Here is a 13639-nt window from a genome sequence, read left to right on the forward strand (position 1 = left end):
TGTGACCCAATTAGTGGCTGTCTTTTCTAGCATGCATGAAGCCTTGGCTTCACTCCTCAGAACCACATAACTGGGAATGGTGGTCTAAGCCTATAATCCAGCACATAAGAGGCTAAAGCAGGAGGACTGCCAGAAGTTTGAGCCCAGTCTGGGCTACATGCAGTGAGTTCAAGGCAACCCTAAGCAAAAAGTGGGAGATGCTATTTCAAAAGCAAAACAAACAAACAAATTAGACTAATTTTAAAAACAAAATAGAATTCTCATTAGCAGTATTTGAAAACCACAATGAATCATAATAAAAATAGATAACAGAGAAAAACAAGTCTATACTGGTTCTTTCTTATCCAAGAGGTTTCTGAGACAGGATCTTACTCTGAAGCCCTGTCTGGCCTTATACTGACGTGATCCACCGAAGTGCTGGGTTACAGACATGAACTACTATGCCCAGCTCACACTGACTCTTTAATGAACTCTTTTTGAGAAAAGGTCCTCCTTTATTGCTCAGACTGATCCTGAATCCCTGTGCCAAGTAGTCTTCCTGCCGCTATCAGCTCCGTAAGCCATTGCCTCTGGTACCAATTCTATTTTTGTTTTTCTAGACTTTTCTTTTAATTGGGTCGCATGTATTCCAGGCTGGCCTCAAACTCACTGTGTGGTCAAGAATGGCTTTCAACTTCTGATCCTCTTCCCTGCACCTACTGAATGCTGAGATTACAGGCATGCATGCCATGGCACACTTACATAGGGTTACAGATCAAACCCAGGATTTTGTGCATGCTAAATAAGCATTCTATCAAATAAGCCACATCCCCAACCCTTTCTGGGTTTGAGAAATGATTTTATTATGTAGCCCAGGTGGCTTCAATTCACAATCCCACATTAGCCTCCTAAATGTGGTTACAGGTGTGTGCCACCATGCCCAACTTCTGGCTTCGATTCTTTAAAAAAAATAAGGGGGGGGGGGGGAAACACCATACTTTATTTTTAAAAAAATCTTCTCAGTGGAACAGTGGTAGAGCATGCCTTTAATCCCAGCACTCAAGAAGCAGAGGCAGGTGGATCTCTGAGTTCAAGGCCAGCCTGCTGGTCTACAGAGTGAGTTCTAGGACAGCCAGGACTACATAGAGAACCTATCTCAAAACAAACAAAACCAGCACTTTTATTTCTAATTGTGTGTATGTGTTTGTGTGTGGGTATGTGCAGGTGCCCTCAGAGGCCAAATGTATCAGATCCCCTTGGATTTGGGCATTGCAGGTGGTTGTGAGCTAATAACTGATCTGGACTCTTTAAGACAGTCAATGCCATAAAAGACAATTTTCTAAATGGGTAAGAAATGGCTCTACAGTGACAATTCACAATGGTGCACACCTACTATCCCAGCACTCAACAGTGAAGATAGCAGGATCGAGAGAGTCCAGGGTCATCCTCAGTTACACAGAGCAGAGCGTTTAGAGGCCAGCTTGGGCTATTTGAAACCATGCTTTCAAAAAGGAACAACTGAAAAAGTTTGAACATAGCCTATATATTAGGAAACAGTATCGAACATTAATGTTAACATTTCCAAGTACAACAATTATACTCCAGTAATACTGGAGTATGACAACACCCTTATTCTTAACAGAATTGAGGGTGAAGTATTATAATGTCTATAATTAACTCTCAAATTATACAGCAAAAGCTGAAATTAAAAATGTGAATGGACAGGGGCTGGAGAGACGCTCAACAGTTAAGAGTGCTTATCGCACATGCAGAGGACCCAATTTCAGTAACCAGGACCCACAAGGCAGCTCATAATCAATCCTCTAACTCCAGTTCCAGGGGATCTGAGGTCCTCTTCTAGCCTCCTGGGCAGTGCACACATGTGATGCACAGACATACATGCAAGCAAAACATCATACACATAAATTAAATAAATCACTTTTAAATAAAATTTAAATATAGACTAACTCAAAAATTGAACGTTTCAGGGCCGCAGAGATGGCTCAGCAGTTAAGATTACCGGCTGCTCTCCCAGAGGACCCAGGTTCAATTCATAGAACCCACATGGTGGCTCACTCCAGTTCCAGGGTATCTGACACTCTCTTCTGGCCTCCATGGTGTACCAGGCATGCACATACATGCAGGCAAAATACCCACACAAATAAAATAAATTTTTTCTTCAAAAAGTGGGTTAATTCCTCTTAAAAACTATATGAACATCAAAATTTAGGGGTGAAATATTACTATACATATGTGACAGCAGAGAAGAAAGAAGGGTGGATAGACAAACTATAGCAAAATATCCTAATTATGGCCCTGGGGAGATGACTCTGTATAATAGCAATAGCTCTGCAAGCATGAGAACCTGAGGACCTGAGTTCAAATTCCCAGCACCCATATAAAAAGCTGGACATGGCGGCTGTGTGTCTTCAACTCCAGAACTGAGAAGCAGGGACAGGCAGATCCCAGAGCTTACTGCCCAGCCAGTCTTGTAGGAAACCATGAACTTCTAGTTGAGTGAGAACCCATACCAGGTCTCAAGACAGGAAGGCAGGGAGTGATAAGGGGTCACTGGACCTGGTGGCACATGCCTTAAATCTCAGCACTCAGGAGGTAGAAGCAGGCAGAACTCTTCTAGTGTGAGGCCAGCCTGGTCTACAGAGAGAGTTCCAGGTCAGCCAGAGCCGTATAGTGAGACCCAGTCTCAAAAACAAACAAAAAATATTGGAACAAACCAATCCAGGTTTGATTCTCAGCACTCCCATGGCAGCTCACAGCCATGTAGAGCTCAATGGGGTCCAGTGTTCTCTTCTGGTTTCCACAGGCACCAGGAATGCATATTGTACACAAACACACATATAGGCAAATATTTATACATGTAAAATACAACATATAAATCTTAAAAAAAAATCTTAAAAAAAAATACAACATATAAATCTTAAAAAAAAAAAGAGCTGTGGTCAACTGCTTCAGAGTACATAGATGTAAATTAAGAATTAATTAAATAAAGACTACTGGATTTAGCAACTGGGAAGTCACTGATGACTTAGAGACAAGAGTATCATTAAAATATAGAGTCATAAGCCAAAACACTATGAGAGAAAAAACAAACCAAGGCGGAGCTGGAAGATGGCTCAGCAATTAAAAACACTTGCTGTCAAGTCTCATGACCTGAATTTGATCCCTGGAACCCAAATGGTAAAAAGAGAGAACCAACTCCTGCAAATTGTCCTCTGAGCTCCACACATACTCCATGGAATGTGCACACACGTATGTGCCTGCACGTGCACATGCAGGCACACACACAACAAATAAATGAGAAAAAGAAGAAAAAGTAGAGGGGGCAATACGGACCCTACTTCTCAAGTTCTGGAGATTCAAAAGGAGATGTTGAGTGACAGAATTTTGATTAAACATGTAACAGATATGAATATATTAAAGAAAGAAAGAAGTCATGGGAAGCTGGGCATGGTGACATATGCCTGTGATCCCAGAACTGAGGAGCCAAAGGCAAGAGGGACAGTTTGATGGCAGCCAGAGCAATTTAACCAACTCTGGACTACAAAGCAGTCCAGGGCCCTTGTGCTGGCTCGGCGGGTAAAGTGCCTGCAATGCAATCCTGACATGTTTCAACCCTCGGAACCCAGGTAAAAAGGCCAGCTGTGGAGTGTACATTTGCAATTCTAGCACTCCCACTCAAGATGGGAGGTAGAAATAGGAGAACTGACTGGAAGCTTGTAGGCCAGCTAGCCTAGATTATGCACTGTGGTAGAAACAAGAGAGAACTGACTCCCAAAAGTCCTCTGACATGCACACATTGTGGTACCAAGCATGTGCATGTACCCACACAAACACAAATAATAAATAAAAATTTTTAGACTAAAAAAAGCCAGGACAGAGGAGAGAACAATGGTGATTAAGTAACAGAGTAAAGTATTCAAACAGGTAGAAAGGAATGGGATCTAAAACAGAGCAGTTAGCTTCAGAAAAGAACACATTTCACTAAGTAAAAAATCGGGTAAGACAGTGCTGGAACAGGGGCGGGCGGGGGGGGGGGGGGAGCAGCTGCAAGAAACCACGGATGACTGTCTCACAGGAAGGAAGAGAGTGGATGGTGCTGGCGGAACAAACAAATGGCCAAGAGTAAAAGCTCTCAACAGCCACAGAATGGAAGGACTTGTGCAGGGAGATGTCAAATATCGTTGGGATAATTGGGGTCTAAACAAGTCATAAACTGGAGTTGGAGTTTATGAATTTTTCCCAAAAGCAATCTACAGATTTATGTGATTTCTGCCAGAAAATGCTCAGCAGCTGACAGAGGAACACAGGAGTAGAGTGAGAAACAAGCAGATTCAGATTAGCATTTTGCTGAACATAAGGTTAGTGGGGTAACAACTAAATCAAGTGGCAGGCTAAGTTAATTAGGGTAGTCTCGGAATAAAATAAAATAACAAGAACACGAAGACCTTGACATGGAATGGAAGTGAAAACTGGTGGAGTTGAATTAAAGGCCAGTCTGTTGATCAGTTAGGTGATACAAAGGCAATGACGATATCCAGACTAAGAAGACCTGGAAACAAGAGGAAAAAGACTGAACTAGATAGTCCTGAAGTTGAAGAAAAAGACAAAGAAACTAGGTACATATGTATGTATATACACATGCCTATCTACCTACCTACCTGAAAATAGATTTAAACCTTAATGGAGAAAGGGTTTTGATTATAGGTGGCTGAGTAATTTTAAAAATAAGCTTATTCATTTTTCCCTGGAATGACAGAGCAAGTAAATTAGAAACAGAATACATTTCACCCAAATGAAGAGTATTGGCATCCAGTATGTCCACACTAGTTTAATAGAAGGTGGAACACAGGCACAGGTAATCTTGTGAGTAACAAGACTTTGGCCAAAGGCTCTAGCAAGAATAAAGTAGTTTGCTTCCAAAGATGGTTACTCAAAGTCTTTTCCTCAATATTCTGAGTAAATAACCAAATGAGACCATTCTCACAAAGAGTAAAGACTGGGAAGAAAAAAAAAAGTCTGACAAGCCTGATGTGAACAACTCACTTAAAATAATGGAACACCTCACACTCCCCTGATTTTATTTGTCAGTCTGTGAAAGAAGAATTCTTTCACCACACATTTAGGTCTGGTAGATCAGTACTTTGCCTCCATGGTGCCAGAAAATCAGAGAAAAACACTCTTAAAGGGGCCTACTATCATCTCATTTAGGGGTTCAGAATTAAAACTCTAGCTGTTGGAAGAACTATGCTTAACCTGATTTGAATATTATGCAACGCATACGTGCACTAAGAGAGCACATGAGAGCCATGAGCCCGTGAGGTGGTTCAGCAGGTAAAGGATACTGCCACCAAGCCAGACAATCTGAGTTTGATCCTCGGGACCCACCTGGTAGAAGGAGAAAAACAACTCCCAAAAGTTGTCCTTTGATCCATACAAATAAACACACAAAGTTTAAAAAACATAATAAAAAAAATTAAAGATAACAGGATACCCATTAAGATATATAAATTTTAGGGTTTTTGTTTATTTCTTTGATTTTTTTTGACTGTCCTAGTGCTCACTATATAGATCTTTTTAGTCTCAAAACTCAGAGATCTGCCTGCCTCTACCTCCTAAGTGCTGTGACTAAAAGTGCATGCCACCACCCAGCTAGTTTAATATTTTTTTAAAAAGTCATTTTTATGGACACCAGTAAATGGAAGTAAACAGACAAAAAAAAAAAAAAAAACCCCACGGATAATGGAAGCTAAGAAAATCAGGTATCAGCCCAGGATCCAATGTCAACTAACTGTAACTCCAACAGGACAAGACAGTGGAGAGGGAGCTGCCAAAGAACTCACTCAGGAAGACTCCTATGAAGTGCTGGAGTGTGTCAGTAAAGGGTAAGACTAGCTGAGGTCTCCCCACAGGACTTCTCAAGTAGCCACACTTGGCTGGACACCTTAGACAGTAATTGTGGATTTGTTTTACTCACAGGAACGAAGTGATTAACAAAGTACGAAAGGTCTAGGCTGGAAAGATAACTCAACAGGCTAAAGGTACCCTGTCTAACCTAACAACCTGACTTTGGTCCCTGGGACCCACGTGCTAAATAAAAGGAGAAAACTGACTCCTGCTCAATTGTCCTGACCCACCCACCCACCCACAGAAATAAGTGTAATTAAAAAATTGTAACTATGTAAGAACTACTAGTCTCAACTACCTTGGTTAACCCACAGCATTCTCTCTTTCTTCCTTTCTTTCTTTCTTTTTTTTTCCCCACAGCATTCTTGAGTATGACATTTTGAATGAATACGATCCAAGTTCTGAATGCAGGGAAAGTGATCCTGAATAAACCACTGAAGAAATTAGATGCTAGACCTCAGAAAAACTATGAGGCTATCACTAGCAAAAGAGGTCACGTGAAAGGATGGGTTTATAGGACAACGGATTAGACATCCATTCTTTTAAACTTGGACTTTCTAGGCTAGCTAGAGCTACAGAGTGAGACCCTGTCTCCAAAACAAAATAAAGAAAGGACAGGCATAGTACCCACACACCTTTAAACTCAGCACTCTGGAGGCTTTGAGTTCAAGACCAGCTTGGTCTACATAGAGAGTTCCAAGCTAACCAGGGCTATGTAGTAAGACCTTGTCTGAAAAAAATTTTAAAAAGACAAAAAAAAAAAGAAGAGAAAAAGAAGGAGGGGGAAAGAAATTAGCACTGTCCCCTTTTCTTTAATTAAATTTTTTTTTCAAATATATTTTACATGTATGGGAACTTTGTTTGAAGGTATGTACCACATGCGTGCCTGGTACCCACAGAGACCAGAAGAGGGCATCACATCCCTTGGGACTGGAGTTACAGATGGTTGTGAGCCACTATCTGGGTGCTGGAAATATATATAGGTTCTCTGGAATAAGAGCCAGTGCTCTCAAGTGGTGAGCCATCTCTCCAGCCCCACCGCCCTCTTTTAAGGAGTATTTCATGAATGGGAGACACAGTATAGTGCAGGATTATTTGTGCTTATTTCTACCCTTCATCTTAACGTTGTGCCAGATTCTGACAAGAAATTAACATCACTAAAATGGATGACAATATTCTTTGATTAAAAATTACAGAGTTTCAGGCCAGCTAGGGCTAAAGAGGGAGACCCTGTCTCAAGAAATAAAGGGGGAGCAGAACCATATTGGAGAGAAATCTTGAACTCTAGCTTTGGACCTTAACAGGAATAAAGGAATCACAACGTGAAATCCCTAAATAAAAATTTATTGGGGGGCTGGAGAGATGGCTCAGTGGTTGGGAGCACTGACTGCTCTTCCCGAGGATGGGGGTTCAATTCCCACCACCCACATGGCAGCCCACAACTGTCTGTAACTCCAGTTCCAGGGGATCTGACACCCTCATACGGACATACATGCAGGCAAAAACACCTATGTACATGAAATAAAAATTTTTAAAAAATATTTATTGGGGCTGGAGAGGTGGCTCAGTGGTTAATAGCACTTATTGCTTTTGCAGGAACTCACAATCATCTCTAACTCCAGTGCCAGGGGTTCCAATGGCTTCTTCTGATCCATTAGCAACAGGCATACACATAGTGCATGTATATACATGCAGCAAGACACTCAAACACATAATTTAAAAAATTTGTTAGAGATGTATTAATTGTACTGATTTTAAAAACAAAAATGAAAACTACAGTGCATGCCTTTAATTCCAGCAGTCAAGAGGCAGAGGGGCACACTTGTATCTCTATTCTAGGCTAGCCAGGGCTACATAGAGAGACTGTGCCTCAAACTAACAAAACAACAAACAAAAAAATTAAAACTAGTAATAAGAGTCAAAGCATGACACACTACTATATAATTTTGGAACAAAAATATTAGAAGTAAGAGAACAGAGCTGGAGAGATGGCGGTTAAGACCACTTGTTGTCTTCCAGAGGACCCAGGTTTGATTCCCAGCACCCACACTACGGCTCATAAACTGTAACTCCAGTTCCAGGGGACCCAGTGCCCTCTTCTGGCCTCTGTGGGTACCGGGCATGCTCATGTGCACCTATATGCAGGCGAAACACCCATACATATAGAATTTTTGGAAGAAAGGAGGAAGAGAGGAAGGGAGGGAGGGAGGGAGGGAAGGAAGGAAGGAAGGAAGGAAGGAAGGAAGGAAGGAAATACGTAACATTTTTGAGAAAAAGGAATGGAAATCAGACTTGCAAAAGACTTCTCAGCAAAAACTTTTAAAAAAAAAAAAAAGGGCAAAATTCTAAGTAAAAATTATTTTCAACACTAAAAATATTCCCAGGGGCTGGGTGGGGAGTACAAACAGTAATAGCTGGCTGGCTTATATGAGACCCCGTGTTCAAACCCCAGCACCACACACACACACACACACACACACACACACACACACACACACACACATCATGTTCAAACCCCAGCACCACACACACACACACACACACACCCCATGTTCAAACCCCAGCACCACACACACACCCCATGTTCAAACCCCAGCACCACACACACACACACACACACACACACACACACACACACACAGACAGACCCGCTGAACAATCAAGTAAGTACAAAGGTAACATAGATTCTCAGCCAGGTGACCCTGCACATGCCTATAGTCAAGCACACAGGAGACTGAGACAGGAAGGAAGACTGCAAATTGAGGCCAGGCTAGGTTACATAGCAAAACCCTGCCTCAAAAGTACAATTTTAAAATATGAATCTAAAGGCATGGTGGAACACGCCTTTAATTCCAGAACTCTGGAAGCAGAGGCCAGCAACTTTATAGGTCTACGGCCAGCCTGGTCTCTATAATGACTTCTAGGCTACAATGAGTCCCTGTGGCAAAAAAAAAGAAACAAAGGTTGGGGGTATGGCTCAGTGGGACAGTGCAACAATATGAATCATGGCTGGGGAGAAGGCTCAGTGGGTAAAACCCTGGCCTCACAAGTATGAGGACCTGAATTTCACTCTCCAGAACCACGTCTGTAACCCCAGTGCTCTGCAGCAAAGATGGAGGCAGAGGCCAGGAGCAGCTCAGAAGCACATCAGCTCATCTGGTGCATACAGTGGAGACTAACAAAAGACCTTCCTCTGAATAGGTAAAAAGTGAGCACCAACACCCAACATCTCCCTCTGACCTCCATATGCATGCCATGGCACAAAAATACTTATACTCACACACATACACAAACAGGTGTACACAAAGATTGAAAATAAAGAAAAATGTAAAATATGAATCAAATTTGTTCTGATGACATTAGTGTAATACTAGAAAATAGAGTGAGGAGTTAGTTAGGGCTTAGAGCTCCTCCCTGGAGCTCTAGACTCTGGTGTGTTTACCAGTCACAGTACTACCACTAGCTCCCAAATACAAATCTCCTGCTGGACTTCCCCCTCTGACTATGCTCCATACTTTTCTATTCAACAATCTGCTTGATATTGGTTTGGTTATCAGCTATATGAACTTAGTTATGAAAGGAGAAGTAACATGCCTAGCATGGTTATATAACACTTGTAAGTTATGGCTGAATTTGGAAGGCTGAGTCAACAAAATCATGAGTTCAAGGCCAGCCTGGACCGTATAGTGAGCCTGTCTCACCAACAACAACAAAAAACAATTATAAACAAAAATCTTCAAGAACTTTTTCTCAAGGCAAGATAGTCACTACAACAAGAAAACGGTATAAATAAAGAACTACAAAGTCATGACATGCAAGAAAACAGAATGGAATAGTAAAGAGCCAGGATTAGAGGGAGTCTCTTAATGACAGACATGTCTAGAGAGCTAACAGTACAGATTGGAACAGGGAATAAAAGGCTTCTAAGGAAGCTAGGCATAGTAGTGCACACCTGTAATCCCAGGCGATGAAGACAGGAGAGCCAGAAGTTCAAGGCCAGTCTTGGCTGCATGAGATCCTGTCTCAAAAAAACAAACAAAAAAACTAGAGAACACAATAGTAGAGTCAATGGAAATGAACCAAAGGGGCAAGATAGAAAAAAAGTAAGTTAGGAGTGGAAGAAATTAAAATCCTTAACTATCTTCATAGGAAATTAACATAATCTAGAAGTGCTGTATAAAAGAGTAATAATATGCTCACTACTTAGAAACATGGAGACCAGAAGAAGCTCAGTGTCCCTCAGAGAACTGAAAGTGCTTCCCTTTCTACCCTTTTCAGAAATAAACAAGTATAAAACAAAATACACCTCACAACATCACTCCCATTCTACAAGGAGAATGATTATAAATCCTTTTGCAGGGAAGAAGTGCTGCAGATTAAACCCAGGGCATCATGTACATTGAACCTATCTACTGAACTCTACTACTGAGTTAAAACCACAGTGCCTACAGATACATTTTTCCAACTGAAAACTTACAGCAATTAAGATATAGCATGATATATGATATATATATGAGGTGAAAAGGGGGAAAGGAGTCACCTTTTTAAGCACCTTCATGGCAAATATCTTCCCAGTATTTGCTCCTGTTACTTTTCGTACTTGAAAAACCTGGACAAAGAAATAAGTGTTTGCACATTATCAAAAGCCAAACCATGCAGGTCATCTTCCATAATACCCATTTATAAGAAACATGTGATACTGTTGTTTATACTGTAAAAAGTGCATCACAAAGGACTGTGCACAAAAAGTATCCTTAGAGAGGCCACATGTTAGGGTTTACTGGAGAAAGCTGTAAAATGGGGGACTTCCTGTGGTTTTCTGCCACCTGATGGCAATGTTGGGAAATACCAACTAAATAGCACTACACAAAATCCTAGTTCACTGAGCACAAACTATCAGTGTTCCCAAATTTAAAAAGCAAATTTCCCAGTTTTTTTACATAAATTTATTCTAAGGATACAACTGTTATTATTTCACACAACACTAATAGTAACTGACAGATTTTTACTCACGCCATTAAAATGTCTACTTACCCAATACCTTTAATTAACAACATATGTAAGATTCAAAATGTTACATATTAAGGACAATTAGAATGTATTCCAGTGTGCCCTTAACCTTAAAAATAAACTAAAAATGTCACACTTCTAAAAACTAACATTGGGATAGTACAGATAGTTCTTGATCTAACCAAGTTGTTAAACTCTCTTAAAAGGGAAGGAATGTCTGGGGTATAAGTTGTCTTGGGCAGAACATATAAAGGTGAGGTCTTAAATTAGAAAGCCTAGGACAAAACTATGAAACCCCTTTCTTACGGTCTTTCTTTCATCTTTCCTATTTCTTAGATACTGCAAGTCAAAGAAAATCCATTCAGGTTCAGCCTCAGGAACACATAGTTTAACGTGCCTGAAGTGAGGAGTGGTCTGCCCGTGTTTACAGAGGACTCCTATACAAGGTGCCATCGGGCCAAAGAACGGAAGCACTGCTCGACAGCAGGGCCGACAGGCACGTCAGCTGCTCACTTATCCAGCAAATACTCAGGACCTACATTATGTCTGTGTGAGTGGTGGGAAGGGGGGAATTTAATATACCTCAGATTATACAAGTCACAGTGAGATCCTACACTGATGAAGGGAACCAAACTACCCAAATCAAAGACAGCTATTTCAAAAACACTTCCTACCTTTCCATAGCCCCCTTTACCAAGTACCCGAAGTAGCTCAAAACATTCTGGTCTGATTTTTTCTGGCCCTCTGTTCACACTAGTTTCTGAGATTTCAAATTTCTCACAATGTTCCATGCCACTGGGAAGAAAAGCAAAACCAGAAGTAAATTTGCAAAAAGTTCAATTATATCCAGCACATAGTTAGAAAGGAGAAAAAGAAATTCCAAAAGGAGAAAATCCAATTAGGTAAAAGAAAAAAAAGTACACGACAGTAAATTTAGTATTTGTGAATGAAGTTAACTAATGATTGATTTAATAACATGGCTGGGTCAAGAGCAGGGTGGACTGGTGACTGTTTATCTATTTGCTCATAGAACATGCTATTATTATTTATTTACTTAAATATCAAGTACCCCTAAACTAAGAAAATTAGAACATGTTTACTAAAATGATGAAGTAAACAAACCTTCTAGTTATTCAAATTTAGTTCATTCAAAATGTCCATGAGGATTAGCCAACATCATTTGGCAACTTTAGCAGAAAATCTAGGATCTTTCAGAAATGACTCATTAAGTTGTTATACAACTTAGGCCTATCTCAAACTGATTAAGCAACCCAGGCTGGCCTCAAAGTCATCCTCCTGCCTCAGCCTGAGTGCAAGGATTATAGGCACTTACCACCACACTGAGATTTGTTTTGTTTAAAAATTTTTGATAATAAAATATATCTGAACTTCTTCCCATGTCTGGCTTTTCCAAATTACTAGCTTAAAGTCTCCAAAAAAGGATTGGCAACTGTGTGTAGGTCATGTACATGCTTCTCATGTGAGTATTCTGTCTTCTCAACTCTTGTCATGCTCTTTACTGAGGGGTGGGGTCAGAAGCAGATCAGTCATATACTCACCTAACAGAATCCGTTCAACAGGACCTAAAACTTCATTCATCTCTCTGTCTGAACCATATGTTAAAGTATTTGGGGGCACTGGCATAAGTTTTTCAATAAGAAACAGCTGCAAATACAGTTTTCTGTATTAAATAAGTAAAAATTCACTGGGTGGTGGTGGTGCACACCTTTAATACTAGCACTCAGGAGGCAGAGGCAGATGAATCTCTGAGTTCCAGGCCAGCCTGGTCTACAGAGTGAGTTTCAGGAGCCAGGGCTATACAGAGAAATCTTGTCTTGAAAAAAAAAAAAAAAAAGAATAAAAATTCCTAACCAATTTGAACTCATATTTCATCTTTTTCTACACACAGAATATTGAATTCTCATCTTATATTCAGCAAATCAACTTACAACTTGCAAATATGAGTCATATTTAAAAATAGATTATTAAATAGAATCCCTTGAGGCTATGAACAAGTACAACCTACTTGAAAGCACAATGTAAGTCTTTTCATATACACTTACAGTTCATATGGTCCAACTCCCCCATGGTCCATGCTTTCATTTAACTGACCCTGAAAAATATTTGAAGTTTTAGACATAAATAACACCAGAAATGCAAAACTTAAGACTTTCAATGCTTTATCTCATAATTCAGAGAATAAATGAAATAAACCAGCTTAAAATGTCTACTTGACTCCAAACCAACTGGTGGTGAGCAAAGTAAAGCACACCAACAATACTAGGAACACTGTACTTTCAAGTTTTTTCTTGTTTGTTTTGACTGTTTGTTTGTTTTGAGACAGGGTTTCTCTGTGTAGTCCTGGCTATCCTGGAACTGGATCTATAGACCAGGCTGGCCTGGAACTCACAGAGATCTACCGGCCTCTACCTCACCAGTGCTGGGACTACAGGCATGTGCCACCACCCAGCTAAGTTTTTTCATTTTATACTACTAACTACAGCAGCTATTCATTCTAAACCTAAAACAAAAGCAAGTGAATTTTTCTTCAGCAATTATACTTAACATCTATTAAAATACGATTTTTATTCTGAAGTTACAGGCATTACATTCTAAGATACTGAGTCAAATTATATGCTTCTGTTGGGTACCAACATGGTCATGAACTCAGCCTAAGGCAACCACAACTAGTCCAAGATGTATAATGTGCAATGTGGCTAATCAA

The 13639-nt window shown here is 40.3% G+C and overlaps 1 protein-coding gene across 3 annotated transcripts in view; it reads right to left on the bottom strand.

Moving 5' to 3' along the window:
• Rps6kb1 (ribosomal protein S6 kinase B1) overlaps positions 1–13639 on the bottom strand; it is a 43975-nt gene that overhangs the window by 21379 nt on the left and 8957 nt on the right. For all 3 annotated transcript variants that reach the window (XM_059271421.1, XM_059271422.1, XM_059271423.1), the window contains exons 2-4: positions 12978–13027; positions 11589–11709; positions 10445–10513 (exon numbers count right to left, since the gene is read on the bottom strand). In XM_059271421.1, coding sequence (XP_059127404.1) covers positions 10445–10513; positions 11589–11709; positions 12978–13027 — 240 coding nt within the window. The remainder of the gene's footprint in view (positions 1–10444; positions 10514–11588; positions 11710–12977; positions 13028–13639) is intronic.

Source organism: Peromyscus eremicus, chromosome 8a, assembly GCF_949786415.1.
Source record: "Peromyscus eremicus chromosome 8a, PerEre_H2_v1, whole genome shotgun sequence".
NCBI classification, from domain to species: domain Eukaryota; kingdom Metazoa; phylum Chordata; class Mammalia; order Rodentia; family Cricetidae; genus Peromyscus; species Peromyscus eremicus.